Raw genomic sequence first — 22,913 nt, forward strand, 5'->3', positions numbered from 1 at the left:
TCACAAAAATGTCAGTTCAGAGAAACATAAATAACATAAATAACACAGCACATTTATTTCAATTTTGTTATGCCCAATAAATAAAATTTATTAGCTAAAGAGATTTCTGCAGGACTTTGCCATTTTCTTCACCCGTTTTATTATTTCATATGGACCTACTCCATCTTGTTATACTCCAGCAAACTCCTCAGCATTAAGAAGAAAGAAAGAAAGAAAGAAAGAAAGAAAGAAAGAAAGAAAGAAAGAAAGAAAGAAAGAAAGAAAGAAAGAAAGAAAGAAAGAAAGAAAGAAAGAAGCAACTGTCCAGAGATCAGACTAAGGTGACTAACAAAGTAAAACAAACAAGGGTTGCCAACTTCCAGGTGAGGTCTGGAGATCTCTCAGAATAACAACTGATCTCCAGGCTACAGATATCAGTTCTCTAGGAGAAAATGGCTTATCTGGAGGGTGGCGCCTATGGCATTATACCCTGCTGAGGTCCTTCCCAACCCCAACCTCCCCAGGTTCCACCTCCAAATCTCCTGGAATTTCTCAACCCAGAGTTTGCAAACGTAAAGCAAACAATAAACTCTAAAACATAAAATCACAAAAGCATTTAAAAGTAAGCAATACAGTTGCTGATAAAAGCCCTGGAAAGGGGCCTAAAGCAGCATAAGCTACTCTCCAGAGGGCTATAGGCCAGATACCAACCAGCTTTAAAATGATGGGATAAACTTCAATTAAAAGCCTAGGCAAAGAGAAAAGTTTTGGCCTGGTGCCAAAATGACAGTAGGTTAGGTGCCAGGTGAGCCACATAAACAGGCTTATAAATAGCAAGAGCCAAAGACTGAATCTTTCATATAAAGTTACAACAGAGTCACATGGAGGTTTGCTATGAACCTGCAAGAAAGAGACTCTCTAGAGGCAGGAAAGGATTCTAGACCTTGAGCTCCATATTATCTGCAGATCTTCTCCATAGGTCTGAATCCAGGGGGCAAAGGGATGAACGCTGCCAGTCAGCCATTGTACTGTTACTTTTGCAGCAGACCTTACAAATTCAGTTTTCACCATGTTCCACACCAAAACATTCCCTCTGACTGTACTGCTGAACTAATAACTGATCTGCCTGAGCAAGGAAGGATTCCCAATCCAGATGCTTCATTCCTGTTGGTGGGTGCAGTTATGAAGTTTTCACTGAGGCTGCTTATCATGTATTAGGAATACCCTGAGGAAGCCACATTCCCCTGTATAGGAAGATTATACCCCAGTACACTATGACAATTCAACAGTTTGGATCAGGGATGTGGCATGGGAGGGCAAGACCTCCTACACCTTTTTTGGACCTCAGAACAGCTCAAGGGGGGGGAGACGTTAGGGTTGGGAAAATGTCTTGGGGTAAAAGGATCAAAACCCTCTTCTTCTCACACTATGGTTGTTTATTCATGGCGGTTTGCAGCGGTTTCCATGCTGTTTTGCTGTGCGGCTAATTTTGTCGCGAGGCGCCTTGTGCCCTACCGCCGGGAGGGTCTCTGGCTTGGAGGATGTTGAGGCTGAGACAATCTCTTCTGCCTCAGACCAGTCCGAGGGGGAGTCAGAGCTCGACTCTCCCTCGGGCGTTGCCAGGTTGCCGCAGGACACACCTTGTGGGCAGCCTCTGGCTTGTATCCTCCCCGGCATTCAGACTTCTCTGGCTTTATATATCCTCCAGGCCAGAGAAGTCTCTCCCAAGCCCCGCCCCCAGCCCGCCCCCCGGAAGTCCATATAAGGACTGGGAGGCGTCGCCTTCCAGCCTTGAGGTGCCAGGCGAGGGCTACGCCTATTCCCCGCCCGAGCTCGCCCGCATACCAGCTGGGGCCCAGGGAGACCGGCTAACCGGGACGCCCCCCTCGCACTGCCTCCAGAGCCCCCTCCTCCCTCGGGTCGGCTGGCGGCCCGGTGTCCCGCGGCTCCCTTGTCAGCTTTGGCCGGGCCGATACTTTGGCAGCCCGCCCTGGCCGCGGCTGGGCTGGCGCGTCTGTGGGCCGCGGCTCCGTTTCCGGCTTTGTCTGGGCCGGCCCGTCTGGGGCCCGCGGCTCCTGGGGCGGTGTTGGCCGGGCCGGCACTTCTGGGACCCGCGGCTCCTGAGATAGCGCCGGCCGGGTCGGTGCATCGGTGGCCCGTGGCTCCTGGGGCGGCGTCGGCCAGACCAGCGGGACGGCGGCTCATGGCTCTCTTGGCGGCTGTGGGCGGGTTCCCTCTCCTCTTGCCGGCTCGTTGGGGCGCTGCGGAGAGAGCAGGCCTCCGTGACTCACCCCCCCCCCGGAAGGCTGGTGAGTGGAGGGGCTGAGACTCGGCCCGGGAATGGGGGGTGGCCCCCCCGGGACAAATTTTTGATTATTCATGGCTGTTTCGGATTTGAGCACGAAATTCACTTCATCCCCACATCATCTGAAACCTGTTTTTCCGCGATCTTGGATTTTGCTCCGCTCTTTCTGTTGCAGAGTTCCATGAAAAACTCCCTGGATTCGGATCAATTCTCCCCGCTCATGCCAGCAAATGTCTTCTCCCTCTCCCGCGACTCCCCACCCAGGCAAACGGCGATTGGACAAGGGGATTTTTGTGCTCCGACAAGTACCCCGCCCCCTTTCCTGCACTTTCCTGCACTTAATCCATAGTCTTCATCTAAAAGATAGAGCCAGCGCAAAGCTGTCTCACTTGCAGTACAACCCTAGCCACAGATATGCCTTTCTAAGCCCATAGATTTAGAAGGGTATAACTTGTTTTAGGATTGCTAAAACCATGAGTGTATTATTTCAAGAAAGAATGAACCGGGAAGGAAGCGGCCGGTACGATCCTGTGTGTGTGTTGGAGGGGAGAGCCTGGAAGGAAGCGGCCGGTGCAATCCCAAATTGCTAAACAGAGTAGTAGCAGGGCAAACTGGTGGGGTATGTTTTACCAAGAACCCACTAAACTAGACAGAAATCCATAGTTGGGGGGAGGAGGGAATGGGGGGGACATAGGAAAGCAATGGGAGGGAGAGGGTCCAGGTTCCACGGAGCGGCCGACAAACAATGCCGCAGCGTTGCCCCGTAGCAGGACACTCCCGGAGAAAAGGGTTGGAATGGCGGGTCCGTGTTTTTAAAAGGGCAACCTGGGTGCCAGAAGCAGGGCACCCCTGGCAAGATCCATGTGCACTGAAGCTTCCCGGCTCCCCACACACACACACACATACAGGATCGCTCTGGCCGCTTCCTTCCTGACTCCCCCTACCAACACACACACAGGATTGTGCCGGCCACTTCCTTCCCTGCTCCCTCCCACCATCTCTGGGGAAGCCCACTGTCGGAGCCCCCCCTCCCCAACCTTGTAAAAGAATAGAACAATGGAACAATTGAAATCTTGGGAAAGGAGAGCAATGTTTGATTCCACTTTGCTACCAGGAAGCAATGCTCCTCCAGTCCAGGTTGTTCACGGAACATGGAGGAATTTTTTTGCCATCTTCTGGGCATGTGAACTGCCCAAGGTAATCCGATGGGTGGAGTTGTGACGGAGGTGGGGGCGGGCATCAACAGTGAGCTTGTCGGCAGGGGAAGGGCTGAAACACAAGGGATAGACCCAACCGCTATCAAATAACCCAAACAACATCGGGCTTAACAGATTTTATTCGCGTCCATTAATAACCTTTTAAATTCGCTTTTTTCCCCGCTCTGCCGCAAGAGAGTAGCAAACTCATGCGTGAATAATTGGTCTATGACTGATCTAAATCGGTACTACTGTTACTCCTTCCCACCACTGTTAAAAACGCTTGGGCTATCCACTGATGGATCTCCCAATATTTTCACCAATTTGGCCCTAAGATAAATGGAATATTTATAAAGCACAGTTACATTTTATCCCCCACTGTCACTCTCTGTCCCCCCACTGTCACTCTCTGTTTTGTATCATCCACAACATTGCTTACACTTCCAGATGCCTTGCTATATGATTTTCTAACTCATACATATAAATATATACTTCTTTTGATTGTGACAGGCTTGTATTTATAATACAAACAACTACTGGTAGGAAGGTAGGCAAGCAGGAAAAAGATTTCAACTGAAAATGCATCAGAACCACATGTCTCATTGAGCTGCCTTCTTACTTCAGCTCTCTGGCTCTCCAGTTTCACTGGATAACTCGGAAATTCCAAGAATGACTATATAAAGGCAGCCCATAAGAAAGTGTAAAGCAACCTCACATGAAATTCAGATGGTTGAATTTTTTAAAAAGACCTCAGTAGTAGCCCTGACGGCCACAAAGCTTCTTGCAATGGAAGAATTGGTTGTCAAGGTGGGAAACTGGAAGCAATTTAGCAGGAGAGAACTGGCTGCCCCAAGGAACTGTAATTAGGCTTGTGGAATCAGTGCAAAGTTCATCTGCTTGCACACACAGAGCAGAAGAGCAAATCACATTGGTAGCATTTGCTGTTCTGAAAAACTTTAACTGATAGGCTCTCTTGTTTCTTTTTAGTAATTGTTTTGTTTGAATCTACATTCACTTGCATCCTACCATCATTTTCCATTGATGAACTGAAATTTTCACAGCTATTTCCTTTTTACTTCAGACCCCCACTTTGTCCCCATCCTCTTTTCAAGGGCCTCTGCTTCCCAGCAACAGAATTTCAAGGGTCTTAATAGGGTGCAGTGGAAGGGAAAAGTCCTCTTCGCTCAGGTTTTGCAATGCCCACAGTTTGTTGGATCCAAGCTGTTGTAATATTGGTGTTTTTGTAACCTGCCTGCCTCTTTCTTTTTAACCTGTTTTGTAGCAGTAAAGGCAGAATATAAATATTTTAAATAAATAAAATAGCTATTAACTGTTACACAGACAGAGAGACAGAAAAGATAGGCCAGAATTTGAAGAACCATGCAACTCATTCTGCCCATCTAAAGGGACTATAGACTGGTAATTTTAAAAGGGCAACCTATCATGAAGTATGACAAAGGGAGTTTCAATATGGATATAACATGATCACACGACCACCGGCCTGTTGTGGTCAGCATTGTCTATTCTGACTGGCAGATGTTCTGAAGGATCTCAGGAAGAGATCTTTTATGTCATCTACCCAATCCTTTAACTGGAGATGCCAGGGATTGAACCTGGGATCTTCTGCATTTAAAACATACCATTCAGCCACTGTGCCACTCCTGACTGTCATTTGCTATTCAGTGGGAAAAGGCATACCGTATTTTTCGCTCCATAGGACGCACCGCTCCATAAGACGCACCTAGTTTTTAGAGGAGGAAAACAAGAAAAAATCTTGTTTTACTCCTCTAAAAACCTGTCTTATGGAGCGAATGTCGGCTGGGCGCATGCGCATCAGGACGGCGTGAGCTCCCCAACCTGTCTCCACCAGTTGGAGGCTGCTTTGGTTTGGTCAAAGGTTTTTCAAAAGACAAAACCTTGAACTCCAGGCTTTCGCCCCAAGCCCAAGGAGTAGCTGCCACCAGCCCTTTCAAAAGATTGAGCTCCAGGGGGAAGATAAGGGCAATCCTCTCCCAACTCACTCCAAACTTGAGTGCAACGCTTACCCTGCAAGGTAGAGGCCTGCCAGGGAAAGATTACACTCCCAAAATGTCTTAGGTTTTTGGTAGGTGGTTTTACACTCACACAAGGCACTTAGAATTTAGGCTTGGAATCCCAAAATCACAGACACAAGCCATTTAAAGGCTAACAATTTATTTATAAGATTCAAGCTGGTTTACAGGAAAGAAAAATCATGAAGTGTTAAGCAAGAAAACAATAAACTATTTAGCATAACTAGCTAATACATTCAAAAGCCTTTTTGGTTCAAAAGGATTGGCAAAGGTTTCTTGCATCAGGTTTTTAGTTACCAACTTCCAAAGATGCTTCCAGCATTCAAGAGTTTCAAAAGGTTGTCCAAAGGTTTCTCCAAGCAGGTCAGCTTGACCAGAGTTTCCCCGTAGGGCCAAAATCAAATGGGTTGTGATGCAGCCAGCACAGCTCTCCTGCTGTACCCCAAAGCATGCATAGTTTTCTCAAGGGTTGGTTTGTCCTTATATTCGTTTTCTCAGTGGCATGAGCTCATAGAGGCCAATTGAGAAAACGCAAGCACTTAGCTGTTAATTAATCGCTTGGTCAGAATTGCTGACTCACTCAGATGTGTTCAGGTGAGGAAGCCTGCAGAACTACCTGCACCTGGACATTGTCATGATGGCTGACCGATTGGTTACTAGGGCAATGCACAGCCTTGCATTCCAGAAAGGGGAAAGGTTAACTAGCACCAGCTGGGGCTTACTCCCTCCACAGAAGCAGTTTTCCAAAGGAAACTTATTTTTCTGGTCTAAAATCCCAATAACACAAAATTCATAGGCCTCCCAGGCCTGAACCAAAAAATCATGCAATCCAAGAAATTGAGAGGCCTCAACTTCTTGACACCCCGCCCCGACAGCCAGCTGGGAGGCGGGCGGGGCCGCACAGAGCCGGTTGGGCGCGTGAGTGTCGTGCTGGAACGACGCGAGTCGGCTCTGTGCACCCCGCCCGCCTCCCAGCTGGGAGGCGGGCAGGGAGCACAGAGCCGGCTCGCGTCGTTCCAGCGCGCCCAGCCGGCTCTGTGCGCCCCACCCGCCTCCCAGCTGGCCGTCAGGGCAGGGAAAGCTGGCTCGCGCTGAAACGACGCAAGCCGGCTCTGTGCACCCCGCCCGCCTCCCAGCTGGGAGGCGGGCGGGGCGCACAGAGCCGGCTGGGCGCGCTGGAACGTCGCGAGCCGGCTTTCCCCACCTCGACGGCCAGCTGGGAGGCGGGTGGGGCGCACAGAGCTGGCTGGGCGCGCTGGAACGGGCTCTGTGCGCACATTAGCTTCGTAAGATGCACAGACATTTCCCCTCACTTTTGAGGAGGAAAAAAGTGCGTCTTATGGAGCGAAAAATACGGTATATCCCCACAGGTTACATGTGACTTCTTGCAAGAATGAACTCTGAGAATAAAAGCAGCTGCTACCATGACAATCTCTATAGAAAATTCACTTTCATGCTGGACAACCTACAAGATGACTACCAATTTTCTCCATAAAATTTCAGCAGCATTTTTGGATTTATTTAAAACATTTTTATTCTACCATTCCAGAAAGTTCAAGGTAATTTTATGTTTCCTATAAATTACCCTTAAAGCATGAAATCAAAGCAAGTACAATCTTTTAATGTTAAAAAACAACAACAGTCCATAGGATTACAGGGCTGATCTCCTTAAAGTCATCACTATTGTTAATTCACTTTATTATTTTTTAAAAGCAACTATTCTCAATGGAGGCATTTCAGACTTCTCAGCATTCCCTGTGTTGCACCATTTTCATTCCTAATGAGATGTGCAGGGCAGTAGGACTTTCTGATTAAACCAGGAAATAAATCGGCACTCAGTTAAAAAGCCAGATGCTGATGACAGTAATTCATGCTCTAAGAAATGGGCTTGAATATTTGGCAGATGAACAGTCCCATATTCCATTGCTATGAAGTATGGAAACTGAATGGTGAAAACGTCATTACTCACTCCCTCTGCCTTAAACACTTAGGGATATCAAAGACAAACACACACACACACACGTGTGTGTGTGTGTGTGTGTGTGTATTATCCCTACAACTAGCAGATTCTGTGCATTTAGATGAGCACTTTTATGTCAATGGATCCTTTCACTTTTTCTTCTTCCAGGCATTATAATTAACATGAAGGAAAAGGCAAAACTTATACCCAGGCGACAAACCTTTAAAAAAATATCTTCTCTTACTCGGGCATTGCACTATGTTAAGCTTTCCTGTCTGAACATCTGAATGAATCCTGTATCTGTTTTCCATTGTTCTCTTCATGCAGTTGGTTACTTTCTTTGTTAAAAAATGTGGGTCTATTCTATCATGACAGCTCATTTTGTTTTATATAGTTCTATTGAAGAATCCTTGCTGCTATGTGTCAATTAGCATGCATGCCACCCAAGGAAGAACCATCTCAAATGAGAGGTTTAATCAAACGTAGTCCGTAGGGAACACTCTCACAGCATGAGGAAATGTTTCCTTAGGTCTGATGGCTCAATTCTCATTTATAAATAAATAAAGAAAGAAATCAAGATAGATTTGAGTAATTATAGCACTGAATTTTTTTTTGTCATCCTAGGTCCCAAGGAATAAGTTTGCACCTGTGCTACAAAAGCAAACCAACACTGATTTAAATCAACTAACCACCACTACCCCAATATCTTAACTTTGTGAAAATCTGTGTTTAGAAATCCCTTTAGCACTCTATACAGGAGCTGCAATTCACAGATTTCTCTTTATCTGAAACCATGTAAATTCAGCAGGACTAAAACCAGTTTAGATGTGTGTCACAAACTCCACCTGCCAATTCTCTATAACTTCCCCTGAAAGTTGTGGAACTAATTTACAGGAAATTAAATGATGAAATTAATTGGTGAATCTGATAGGTCTGATCTGAATGCCAAGGTCACTCAAGCTGATGCAGACTTCATTCGCCAAATGCACCTATAACTCAAGGCCTATGTGGCATTTCAAACCTATGCCGTAGTCAAGTCTCCTTAATATTTCTTCTGCTGTACTCGCTTCTAAGCCAGGCTTGCTATTCTGCATTCACCTCTCTTTGTCAGTTTTGGAGGCGGTCCTCCTGAGATGCATGTTCATCCTGAAAACCATGTTCCTTTGGCACATTTTGACTCTTTGAAAGATATTGGTTTTGCACCTGTAGAAGTGCCTTGTGCCAGAGGAAGCACACTGCACAGCAGAGGACTGGCTCCACAACAAAGGAATGTGCACATGAAGGCATTAAGATCCAAGCCAAGATATTTAGAGAGAGCTCATTGCTGACTGAGTTCTGACACTACATCAACGTCTGCCTCTGGCATACCATCAAATGCTAGCATGGCTTCTCCCACCCTGATCACTCACCTTCTTGGTTGCATTTAAGGCTGTGTCCACTTCTGGCTAGGAAACAAAGTCCCTACATTTAGCTTCCCAGACAGAAGAAATGGAGGTGAAAACCATAACCATCATTCAGGTAAGCAGGGGATGGGAGGCAGAACTGCCATAATGTTGGATTTGTTGACATTGTAAAAACAGATATTACTCTAAATATTGAAATCAAGCATATCGAGACTGTTGTCATCTATCTTAAATGATGGAAGGAAATAGAGGGAGATTTCCCTTGAATCTTCTAGGTCAGCACAATGTGAAAAAAATAACCCTCAGATAACCACACAACTGGGTATTCAGAAACATGCTCACCCCACTTGCTCTCCATTGAACACATTATCATATACTGCTACGCTGAAGAAATAATTGATGAAAATATATTCAGAAGCCTTTATATGCATAGCCATGATAACAGTACTCTCGTATCCTCAGTAGAGAATTGCAGCATGATAACTGAAGTAATTTGGAAGGATTTCCAGAGGGGAAAAGAGAGCGTAGATATTATAATGAGATCAAAAGGAGAGATAAGACAGTAAAACGGATGTGAATGTTACTCTGATCAGAATGATGAGGCTATCAAAAACTAAAAGATTAGTTAAACAAAAACTTTTTATTCGTAACTTAAGACATTATCACCACGGTTTGGTCACCTAACAATGAGGCTGCCTCCAGGCAGTAGAAGATTGGGGGATTTGCTTGGGAGATGAGCAAGTAAGCTACTTTCATTGTCCTGAGGGAATCTCTGCTGTCTTCAGGGGACCCACAGTGCTTTTGCCAACCCTTTGCCCTGCTTTCAGGCTTCAGACTTGGAAAGGAAGGATTAATTGGAATGCTTTATTTTTCTGCCCTCTTGTGGGTGGCCTCTGATGAGTTTTAAGCTACAGCCTTCCATCATCCGGCCTATGCAGGTTCCTGCCTAATGCATACACTCAGTAAACATGCTTAGGATTTCACTGTTAAGTATTTGTTTATTTCAAATGTTTGGATTGAGCTACACATTCCTCATGCCCAGCACTCTTATTCTCAGTCTGTCCAACATGGTCCTTTTACCCCATGATGAATTCTAAAAAGGCACCTGGGAACTGGCTCACAAGGGCTAGATGTTGGATCTGGGGAGAGATCAGCACACCACCACTGTATTACTCTTTGGCATATTTCAACTGCTCTCCACTTTTGACATAACTTTTGAGGACTTGTAAATGGAGAGAAATCCCCTCCCCTCCCCATTGCCCCTTTCCCTATACTGTCTCTGCTTCCCCTTCCCCTTGTCAGCTCCTGGTTTTCCAACCACTTCCCCTGCTTTGAGCCTCTGCTTGTACCACCTTCTGTCCTTCTCCCTGCCTTACTGGCCCCTGCTATCATCATCCTCTGCTGTTGCTGATTGTCACTTATTCCTCCTGTCCTTCCACTCCTTCATCTATCACATCTGCAACCTACACAAGATTCGACCAATGGTCCCTCTAGTCCAGCATCATAGTGGCCAAGCAGTTACTCTGGAGGGACAACAACAGGGTATAGAGGCCAAAGCCTTCCCCTGAAGTAGCCTCTTGGCACTTCAGAGGTTCACTGCCTCTGAATGTGAAGGTTTCCTTCGATCACCATGGCTAGCAGCCACTAATAGACCTACTCTCCATGAATCTGTCTAATCTGTTTTAAAGATGTCTATGGTCTGTAACCATCACTACATGCTCTGGCAGAGAATTCCACATTTAATCACTCTATCACGTCCCCCTTCAACAACCTTTTGTCAAGAATTGGCCTTGTCCAGCCATTTCTTGGCATTTCAAATTTTGGTTCAGATTTTGGGCCTAGTCACGTTACTGAAGGCTCTTCTCTAGGAAATTAATGTCCTGATGACTTACAGTTTCAAGAGAGATAAGGGATGAGATGGAGCCAGGCACAGATACAAGTGAGATCATGGGCCTGGGAGCCTCAAGGCCAGAGACACAGCAAAACGTACGGCATTGATAAACCAAAAAGATAATATACAATTTTTGGGTGAATGGGAGGCATGGAGGGTTTACTGTGAAAATGAACTTCAAATGGGGAAACTTGAAGGATACTGTCGAAGGCTTTCACGGTCAGAGTTCATCGGTTCTTGTAGGTTATCCGGGCTGTGTGACCGTGGTCTTGGTATTTTCTTTCCTGACGTTTCGCCAGCAGCTGTGGCAGGCATCTTCAGAGGAGTAACACTGAAGGACAGTGGAGTAACACTGAAGGAGAGCCACTGTCCTTCAGTGTTACTCCTCTGAACATGCCTGCCACAGCTGCTGGCGAAACGTCAGGAAAGAAAATACCAAGACCACGGTCACACAGCCCGAATAACCTACAAGAACCGTTGAAGGATACTCTTTGATCTAATCCTTTTTTTCTTTACACTGTTACAAATAATGTTTTATAATCAAAAATTGTGCTTTATATATTATGATTGATCTGTAATACTGAAATAATAATCAAATGATTTGAGCTAGTATTCGCATATATTTTGATTGATTAAATAAGGAAATTATACTTAAAATTACAACATACTATTAGGATTAGAATTGTTATACAAAAGAGTGTATAAATTCATAACAAGATGGAGGGAGGTGAAGGGGAAGTTTTTATATTTTATTTTATCACATATATGTTTTTCTTCTTTTTCTGTAGATGACTTTTAGTAATTGTTGGAAGACTGTTTATCTATTACATATTATGAAAAATAATTAAAAAATTTTTTTAAAAAAAAGCCAGAGACACAGAGGGAGTTTTATACTCATATTCCATCTAATTAGTGCAAGGAACCCTGGATGTGGGTAAGTTACTTGATTGCGAGTATGTGCCAGCTGCAGAGGTCTATGGTCACATGTCTTAGTAACACATCTGGTTGGCTGAACAGGATCAAGTTGGCAGCAGGCAGTCTAGCATAAAGCAAGACCATTAATTCAAGTTTGAGCCCTTTGGGTCTGCTTTCCTTCTTGTCATCCTTTTGACTGTATGTTGGGCCTTGTGAGCTTCTTGGATTTGAGTTCTATCTGGATTCTGAACGTTCAGTCTGACCAGGTAGCATCGGGATCAGAGTACTAAAGCCTGAATAGGTATTCTAGGGTAGTTATTTAGTTTATTATTTTCTTCCCTGCTTTGCACTGCATCTATATTTGTATACTTTTCTTTTAATTAACCTTACTAATTATACTCCTGTGGTGTTATCTGGGTTTTGGGGATTCAATTTAAACCCAGTACCTTAGCCTATTTTGGCTACAGCTACAAAGTAATTGTTTGTGGAACTTAACTTGCAAGTGATCTACCTTGCAGGGCTGACTTCTTGATTAACACCTGGTAGAGCTGGAGACTTGGTCCCTCAGTCTCTCAACAGAGGGGTTAGCTTAGAGGGGCTGGTGGTGGCTCGTTACCCTGGGCAGTAAAGATTCACTCTCCAGTACTGTGCGTTTTGCTCTTCACCTTCACCCAAAGCCTTCTTTGTGGGACCGGGGAGTGGGGTGCATTGGCAGCTGTGTTCTTCTATGTGTCTAAGAGTTCTATCTTTAATTACAGTTTCTACTAATTAGCCTGGAACAGATCTTACTTACTTACTTACTTACTTACTTACTTACTTACTATTTCCATTTGTTACCCCGCTCTTCCCGGCCAAAGCCAGGCTCAGAGAGGCTTAGGGTAACTGTCCCTGGTTCTCCTCTGGACCCCTTTTTAAAAACTGGTGTAATATTTGCTACTCTCCAGTCCCAGTGCGATGGCTGATTTTAGTGACAAGTAGATAAACAATTTCAGCATTGAGTCCACTGAGAACTCTTAGGTGTATGCCATCAGGACCCGGAGGCTTACTGGTTTTTAATTCCCCCCCAAAGGTCTAGAATTTTATCTCTATTTGACTCAGTTCTTCAGATTCTGTTCCTGAAAACAGCTGCTCTGACCTAGGAGCATGCCCCCCACTTTTCACAGTGAACACAGATGTAATTGATTCATTTAGCTTCTTGGGGAAACTGTGTGCCTTCTTACAGAGTCTGACCTCTAATGAAATCTGAATTAGAGCTGTGAGCTGTGGTTCCACCACTAACCTGTTGTCAGAAAACAGCTGTCAGCTGATTTTCCTCACTCCGCAGAAGCCCCAGAGAGTAGGACTATGAGTTAGAGCACACACAAAAAGCTAGAAGGAGACTTTCACACAGACACAGCCCAGACAGCTCAGGAATCACACAACCTCAAGCAAACACACATTTATCCCTCTTTGCCTCTTGGCACAAATTCCAAGCTCAACCCCTGTAGAAGCGCCTTTTTGAAAGCACTGCATGCAAGCCCTGGTATGCAAGCTCCCAGGAAACCAGTGTGCCTTCTTATAAAGTCTGACCTTTAATGAACTCTGAACTACAACTGTTTCCCCTCCTCTCTATGATAGCTGACATTCTCCTCTAGACTCCCTCACCCCCAAAAGGGATTAATTTTTTTAAAAAGTTCAAAAAGGCCAAGAGCTCATGAGACTACTGCAAAAGATCTTGGCCTCCATGTTTTTCAGAACAGTGAACACCTGAGATGCTAGGCAGCATACAAACCATATTCCCCATTAGGGTTGCCAACTCTGGGATGGGAAATTCCTGGACATTTTGGGGGTGGAGCCTGGGGAGGGTGAGATTTGGGTAGGAGAGGGACCTTACACATAAACACATGAAGTGGCCTTATATTGAATCAGACATTTGGTCCATCAAATTCAGTATTGTCCACTCAGACCAGTAGCGGCTCTCCAGGGTATCAGGCAGAGGTCTTTCACATCACCTACTTGCCTAGTCCCTTTAACTGGAGATGCCAGGGACTGAATCTGGGACCTTCTGCATGCCAAGCAGATGCTCTACCACTGAGCTATGGCCCTTCCCCATTATACCTAGCAGGGTATAATGCCACATCAAAGAGCCATTTTCTCCAGGGGAACTGATCTCTGTTTTCTGGAGACCAGTGGTAATTCCAGGAGATATCCAGCTACCACCTGGAGGTTGGCAACTACATTCCCCGTGTTTAGCATTTCAGTAGATACCATGGCACATGCACTTGGCAGCCAAAGCCTCAAGCCTTGGCTGGGTGTAAGCCTCCTTAGCCACCTCCACCAACCTTTTTCCTTAGTAAGTTTTGTCAAAAGTGGGACAGAGTTGTAGAAAGGGATGACAGAGAACTCCAGACTCCAATAACAGAACAGTCTGGACCTGATTTTAAATGGGCTGGAGGGGAGAGTGATATACATTGTTTATATTCCAATAACAGAACATTTCAGATCTGATTTTAAATGGGCTGGTTGGGAGAGTGATATACATGGTTTAAATTCCAAGTCCCACCTCTCCTCCCACAATCTGGTGCCATCACTAGTTAACTCAGCAACATGTGCAGTATCAGAACCTCTATGTTTTCCCAGTGGGGCAAACAGCAACTTCATGGGGCCATTTCAGGCTGGCCAAACAGCCCCCCTTCCCTCCAACCATGGTCCCAATCTGAATTAAGCCCCTGTGCACCTGATTTTTGGAAGAAAAGCAGTGGTCTCTGTTCACAAAACCCTTGTTCAGGAACTGAGAAAGGAAATTAGGGTGGACATCACCACATAAAATAAACGTTTTGTGGTTTGAATGAAGCAAATTGCACAGTAAGTAAAGAAATCTGGTGAAACATCACACTTACACTTAGTAAATCACATACAAAAACCATCATTATTTTGTAGAAGTCACATGGTTGTGTTTTTTTCAAGGAAAATAACATAGGAATCTGAAAGTGCACAACTGATGAATTAAATATTTCATTATAAAGACAAAAAATGCATTTGAAAATGTTAGCCACAAAATGAAATTAAACTGCAAGTGTTACAATGATTCATTTTTATATAACCATGTCACGATTTTATGAGCAGCCTGTTAGGCCATAGTTAATGTTTTCTTCTGGTAAGAATGGAGCAAGAGATGTCAAAGCAAGAAAAAAGTGAATGAGGCTTTGCTTGGGCTTTTGCTTTCCCAAGAGTTTCTCATTTTTATATAGGAAATCAATTTGCATCACTGATAATATCATTCAAATCAGATGACACTATGTGGTTAGAAGGTAATTTACTTTTTCTGTCGAAGCAATTTGATAGTTGTTCTGATTTGTGATTTTCATTTTGTTTGTTAATGAAAAAAATTAATGAGCAATGTTACTGGAAGTACAACTCCGAGCAGTGGCATTATTAAACATGTTTTCAATATACTGTACATTATGTTGATTGCGCAGCCAGAGATTGAACATTTTCAGTTTTTGTTTTTTTTAAAGAACAATCAATCCAATGTAAAATTTGCAAGGGAGGATTTCTGGCACCTACCTTTGCACTGATTTGTGTTTTTGTCTAGGATTGCTTTTGTAGATACAATTTTTCCATACCTGAAAAGAAAAAGAAAAAAAGGATGCTTAGTTTACTGCATTTTAAAGTATTTATGTTAAGCATACTTAAAGCACAGAATGACGCTTAAGCACTGTTGAAAAATGCAGCACTAACAGTACTGGATGTAACTGTACAGAACAGAGAAGAAGGTCCTATATGCTGCTGTTGCATTTCTACTTCAACCTTCAAAGGCTACCCTTACAGAGACAGTTAATAATCTAGGTTTGCTCTTTCATAACCAACAAAGAGACCACTTAAAGCAGCAACTTTTTTTGGATGTCAAGACAAAGAAGTTTTGTTGGGTACATTGATTAAATCAGATTAAACGTCCATTTTTCAAATAAGGTCAAAAGAATGGATGATTTCCCACGATAAAGAGAGGACCACTCTCTAAAATTTGCAGTCCAATAGGGGCATGTTACATTAGACATCCCAAAGGAATATATATTTCTAAGAAACTAAGGGAGAACACTTGTAGAAGTTCGTAAGATAACTGTTATACAAATGGATGGAGTGAAAAAAATGTCCATATTTCCAGCACTAGAAATTGGAGGGTCATGCAGATGTTATTTAACATTTATCTATTGCTTCTCTGTTGTCAACATGACAGAGCATAAAAAAACAAAATTAAACATATTTTTTAAAATCAGAAAACACCTAAAAATCACCTTTAATTTTGTTTAAACCCTAGCATAAAATCAAATCAAAAAACCTTCAGATACCATTAAATGTTTTTCTGAAGAGCCAGTTTTAGTCAGCTGCAAAAACTCCAAGAGAAGTTGGCTGACATGCTTCTGTTAGAAGCGCCTTCCAGAATATGAGTGCCAATGCAGAGAAGACATGACTCCGTGCCTTTGCATATCTCACATCTGTAAAAAGTAGGACACCGAGCAAGGTCCCCCGTGCAGATCTAAGGGAATGGGGAGAAAAATATAAAAGGAGGTGTGCCAGAAGGTATGCAAGTCCATCTACAAATAACATAATCACAAGACTTGTAATCGACCCCAGAAGTATATAGGCAGAATTGCAGCTGGCCAGAATATAGTGACAATATGCTCTCTTTAGCTATCATTGACAAGAGACAACACTTAGCTTTCTTCATTACCCACCACTTGTGAACCATGTCCAAACGCAGCATCATGTAGAGCACATTATCATAGTCACGTACATGAGGTTACCAAAGCATGGCTGACTGAGACCTGTTGGAGGAAATCAGAAGCAGATGTCCCAACAGCCAGAAAAATGTCCCCGGCTATTCCTATTATCTAAGAATCCAGCTCAAAATGGTGCCCAGGGGAATCCTATATTATAACCATACCTTAAAATGCTAAATGTAATCCTATCTTATACAAACAAAATCTCCCAACCACCACAACTCTGAAGACATTTGTCTAGATAAAGATTCAATCTGTTAGCCCCTATTCAGCCAATAATCACATTTAAGCACTCATTTAAATTCTGAACAGCTACTCCTAGATTTGATTAAAATATATATTTAATTGAAATATATGTATTTGATGACACTGCACTCCAGACTGAGAAACATCTGCTGTATGTACAAAAGTGTCATAATGGAGTCTTAGAAAGATCTACCATGTTCCCTAAGAGCTGGTCCCTGCCTCTTATAAAAGCACTCAACATGTTTATGTACATACAATACACCAAGACTGTATACACCACTGAAGCCAGCAAAGCATTTTATATATCAATCAATAACTTTAATACGTTCCAAGACCAGCAGATAAAAAATATATGCATAGTAACAGGATAACGACTATATACACCAATAAATATTTGATAAAAATAGTCACTCACTCATGGGGGAGCCATTAAGAACATAAGAAAGGCCCTGCTGGATCAGACCAAGGCCCATCCAGTCCAGCAGTCTGTTCACACAGTGGCCAACCAGGTGCCTCTAGGAAGCCACAAACAGGATGACTGCAGCAGCACCATCCTGCCTGTGTTCCACAGCTCCTAATATAATAGGCATGCTCCTCTGATACTAGAGAGAATAGGTATGCAGCATGACTAGTATCCATTTTAACTAACAGCCATGAATACCCCTTTCCTCCATGTTCTTATCTGAGAGCATGTTAGAAAGGCGGATTGCTCTGGATCTCCCTGGGAAGCCATCTATTAAAGAGATGGTTTGATGTATCTTGCTATAGATTTTACAGTAAAACATGACATGATCGAGGGTCTCTATACTCCCATCAGAGCAAGGGCAGAGACGTTCACTGTAAGGTAACTTTTTATATCTCCCTTCCAATATAGCTGAAGGAAGAGCATTACAGCGCATCAGAGTAAAGGCCCTCCTGAAGTCAGGGTTATCCAAGTGGGTAAGATATGACATTGGGGCCAAGATGGTAGGATGTTGACAAGGGGGCCTCAAGATCATAACCTGAGATATCACCCCCTTAACATCTAGCCTGATGAAGAGTCCTAAAGAACTCGAAAGTCTTGTTCACTGTATTATATTATTCTGACCGGTCTAAACAAAATGATGTTACATGGCTTTTATTTTTTTATTTTGCTTTGGACCAACAATGGTTACCTACTTTCTTTTTGTTTGGTATTCAAAAGAAAGGAGTTCACGATTTGCGTAATATCCAGGCAAGTGTCAGCTCACATGAGTAAATGCTTATAAACACCTTACTCGTGATTCAGGTGGTCTGATTGTTTCAGTGCAAGTGGTCAAATCTGTCAAAGAACTATTCTATACAACAATCTCACCACAGAGATTCCATCAAAATGTCAACCAAACAATGACTCTGTTCCTTATCTCATTATTCTCTTTGAAAGTGTTTCTGTCAATATTCAAAACCTTCCTTTTTTCCTGTGGATTTTTGATGATGATTTTTGAAGGAAGCTTCTTATGAAGCTGTAAACACTGATGATGTGTGTTGACCTATTTTACCCTGATCCTGAACTTGGATGGACTGAAGACCAGCTTTCTAGAAAGTTATTAATCCAAGGAAATGCGTCCATAGTACAACTCTGCTAGTAAGGCCATTATTGTACCAGTAAAACACCTAAATGTCACTACAATTAAGTAATTAGAATTAATTTAGACAAAATTTTCCTAAATAAAGTTACTAATTAATTGCAGCAGTCAGAGCACTAGTTCTGATAATTGGTAATAAAGTTGAGTTTTGCCAGGTGGAAAGATAGGTGTACCATAACATGATTTGTCTTTGGGGATACTGAGCTTCCCCATCACTATAAGCAGTATAATTTTAATTCTGTTCACACTGAGATACAAAAAGTGCAGTACAAAATGGGAATGTGCGTGTGAATAGGATGGAACAGCAGTAACTGAAGATGTGAGCTGCCAATGATTTGTCACTAATGTTAACCACATTTTTTAAAAAAAAACCTACCTAGAGTGTATTTCTGTATAAATCTAACTCTGTGTTTGTGTTTTAAAATATGATTCCTGCACAATCAATTGCAGGAAAGTTCCATGGACTGGGAGTAACAGAGTGCAGTGAATACAACTGAGGTGATTTTCTGGCAAGGAATGGTAACAAAGTTATTCAGATCAAAGAACAAGTCTGAAGCAGAAGTCACAGAACCCACTCTAGCCCACATAAGTTCTAAAGGGCTCTAGCCAATCCATCAGATCATCCAGTAGTTACCACCTTTGGTCAGCCTGTTACAGAAGAACACAGGCTGACAAAAAGCCACCAAGACCAACCACCTGCCATTAGCTAGCTACTACTAACCAGTTCATGTAATCCAGACCTGAGAACCACAAAGAACAAGTATTCCCAATGATGACGAATTGGCAAGCCACAGACCACAAAGGAAAGGAAAGAGAGAAGCACGGAAAAGAGCACTGAAGATACTCAGATAACTTTAGCCCTATTAGATATAATGAAAGACCAAAGAATATTGCAGTTATTTCTGCGGGCTTTACCACACACTCAACTTACTCCTGATTTTCTTGGCAGTCAATCCACAAGTATTGGAATCGGTTTGGTCATGGTTCTTCTGCACATTTTCTCTCCTTATGCATTTCAATGTTGAGGAATCAGTTTATTGTCTTCCAGAAATTTGTTCAATAATGAGGATTTTCTGTTGTCATCAGTGACATCACAGCACCCCCCTTTCTTTTTTAAAAAAGTGTCTAGCCCCTTCCCTTGCAGAGATATAACAAAAAAGGCATATCTCCATGGGAGAAGGGTTTAGAGACTTACTTTAAAAAAATGAAAACTGGGAATTCAGAGACCCTGCTAAGCCCACTGTTACAACACTCTAGCTAGCGACATATCAATATCTGAGTACTGTTTTAAAAACCTCTCATCTTCAGGGTAGGGGAAGAGAGGTTTGATCATGGCAATCCAATCATCAAAATGTGGGCTGCAGGTAGGTGGGAGTGGCCAGGACAAAGAAACCAACAGAAATATGAGGGAAAAGCTGACTCAAAATCAGCTTCCAGAAAACGATTGGGGTAAAAGTGGTCTCAAAAGAAATGGGGGGGAAACAGGTGAAGAAGAAAAACAAAGTGAAAACTACAGGCACAAAAATGCATGCAGAAATTGGAATAAACCAAAGCAGCATGGGGCTAGAACCAATGAAAAAACTCCACTTGGAAAAGCCCTGAATTACCCCCTTTCCCCCCAGTCACCACCTCCAAAACACACCTAAATCATTTCTATCTAGTAAGATGTTTAGACACAGAACTTCAATGGCTTTTCAGATGGACTATTCAGTTAAAATGAATGGGTACATTTTCAGTTCACATTCCTTTGTGCACTTCGATTGGCTCCCTCAGCAGAAATGACTGGGTGGGCTTCCTAGTGCAGGTGACTCATACACAAATCAATCTTTGTTATGATCATGGATCCTACAGTGGAGGGAGGGCACATGGCCTTTGTACAGGGGCATATGACTCTATCTAGGAATCCACTAACAAGCTGTTTAAAGTTTTGTTTGGTATTTTACAGGCTTTGTTGTGGTTGTTTTTAACGCAGCCTAATAGTGACTCCTAAATCATTTCTACAGAAAGAAAGAAAAACTTGGAGTTGCATTATCTAAAACAATTATCTACAATAATTATCAAAAAACAATATACATTTGTCCTGATATTTCATATTAGAAGTTAATCTATGGAACACGTCTTACTGAAGTAATATCCTTCATCTAGCAAAGTGTGATTGATGTCTTGTTCGGAAATGTCATGCAGAGAGGGTTTTGTTTTTGTTTTTTTATCTGGTTATGCTATAGATATAAGAGTAATTAGATTTTCAAGGCCTCTAACAAGTGAAGGAATTTGAAAAAAAAAAAAGTGAAATTTCTTTCCAGTAACGGCAGTGCCATTTATTCTCTAACAATTATAAGACTGTATCCTAAATTCATTGTAACAATGTTTTACAAGTTCCATGAAGCAACATACTTTTTTAATAGCTGAATGTTTAATAGTTCAATCACTATTTATTGACAGACATTTGTGGATACAGAAATATACATCCTAAGATAATTAGAGTAAATTAAGAAATGGGTGCTTTCCCTTTCAATAAAAACAAGGATGGGCAAGTGCTCAAAGAGATTATTATTATTGCTATTACTATTATTTCTTTCTCACATTATTATAAGGGTTCAGAACAAACTATAATGCATCCATATTTATCTCAACCAATGGGAGGCAGTTTATACAACATGCAGGATTCAATGCAGATATAATATGGCAAGTCAAAATCTAATTGAAATCAGTGGAGCTTAAAGGCTTAATTGTGTGCTTGAGCTTCACTGATTCACTAGGACTTTTTTTTATTGCTTCCAGTAAGTTTGCCAAGCCCATCAAGTGGACTCCATGGCTGAGTCATTTAAGCAGTGGTCTTCTGTGTCATTAGCACTGGAGCCTTGCTTTCATAAAACTGAGGAGCACAAATTGGAATATCTTGTTTTCAAACCGTTTATCTTCCCTAAGTGAAATGGAATCGCACTGGCTTAAATTCAGTTACTCTGTTCATTTGTAGATGCAGCCAGCTTGTCACTTTGGCAATTTTGATCTTTTTATTTATATTAATTAAGGCTGCAGTCCTGTGTTCAATTACACCACTTAATTCTCACTGAATTCAATTGGCTTTTGCCAGCCTAACTGTGCACAGGATTGTAGCCTAAGGCAATGTTCAATAGACAGCGCTTTCTATTCAAGACAATGAAAATAATGGCCAAACTAATGCCAGAATTTCTCAGACGATATGACTGTTTTCAGTTCTCCTCTGACATATCAATCACTTCCTAAACTTCAGAGAGTTTTAGATTATCTTCAAAATGGCACTGTTTCCCAAACATCTGCAATCTTCTTTTCCACTAGCATATTTTCTCTATACCAATTTTTCATCAAACCTGTAATAAGTGATATAATAACAGATGCAACAATATCACCATGCACCTTAAAAACGAAGGTATACCATTCCATCAGATATGCTTATAGACAGCCCCCCCAATTTAAAACAGGTTTTCATCAATAACAATGGGTTCAGTTGGAACTTATTGATTTCATTTATATCCCCATCTTTCTTCTGTCATAGAACTAACTCAAGACAACACACATATGGGTCCCACGACCCCTGTCAGATCCAAATCTGCTTAGCTTCAGCAAGATCACTGAATCTCAAACCATACCCTTGATCAGAAATTTTATCAAGAAATGTAACTGTATTTATGAACCGAGGTGAAGCTTTTCACTGGAAGGCATCACTGGAGCAACTAAGGAGATAATGTCACCAATTACCATGGGTCATGATTGGTTACCATGCTTTTCTTCTGTGTATTCAAATTTTACACAGAAATGCCACAAGCTGTACCTCTTACATTTAACAGACTTTGCACCCAACTGTTTAAAATTATGTTCCTCCAATCCATGCATGCATCTACTGACTGAGGGTATACTTCATACATCTGAGGAAGTAGACTCTATTTAGTGTACAGACGTTATGCCGAAATAAATCTAATAAATTTAAAATAAATTGAACAAACTAAAGGTAATTGTAAATTAACAGACTGCATAATACACACATGTTGCAGCCACCTGTTTAAAATTGTTTCATATTCCCCAGTGGGAAGAAATATCTCAGCTTAACTGGTAGATACTAATACTTTTCATTATCTGAAATATAAGACTTTCTTCAGTTTCATACTGTTGAGCAGGAGCTTGTACTGTTTTTTTTCTCAATGAAATAAAGTGCTACAAATCTCAGACACTGTACTCAAGAGTCAGTGTGGTATAGCAGAGTGTTGGAGAAGGACCAGGAGGACCCAGGTTAAAATTCCTGCTTGCCATGAAACTTACTGGATGACTTTGGGACAGGTACACTCTTTCCACCTACCGTATCGCACAAGGTTGTTGTGAGGATAAAATGGAGGAGAAGAGAACCATGTGCGACAGCATGAGCTCCTTAGACAAGGGCTGGATAAAAATGCACCACGTAAATAAACAAACAAATGCACATTTACAAAAGCATATAGCCTTGATTCACACTGGTATCTACAGATTGTGGGTATTGTAAACTTTCTTCCCATTCCTGAATTAGTAATTGTAAAGAACTTGCAGTCAACTGTGTACCCAGAGTGCAGTTTGATAAGGTTATATACTAGGG

General features: G+C 42.4%; 1 protein-coding gene across 4 annotated transcripts in view; it reads right to left on the reverse strand.

Annotated features, from left to right (window-relative positions):
- The window catches only part of RBMS3 (RNA binding motif single stranded interacting protein 3), a 675,371-nt gene that overhangs the window by 408,260 nt on the left and 244,198 nt on the right, over positions 1 to 22,913 (reverse strand). For all 4 annotated transcript variants that reach the window (XM_056857449.1, XM_056857448.1, XM_056857446.1 and 1 more), the window contains exon 3: positions 15,247 to 15,305. In XM_056857449.1, the coding sequence (XP_056713427.1) occupies positions 15,247 to 15,305 (59 nt within the window). The remainder of the gene's footprint in view (positions 1 to 15,246; positions 15,306 to 22,913) is intronic.

This window comes from Euleptes europaea, chromosome 11, assembly GCF_029931775.1.
Source record: "Euleptes europaea isolate rEulEur1 chromosome 11, rEulEur1.hap1, whole genome shotgun sequence".
Classification (NCBI taxonomy): domain Eukaryota; kingdom Metazoa; phylum Chordata; class Lepidosauria; order Squamata; family Sphaerodactylidae; genus Euleptes; species Euleptes europaea.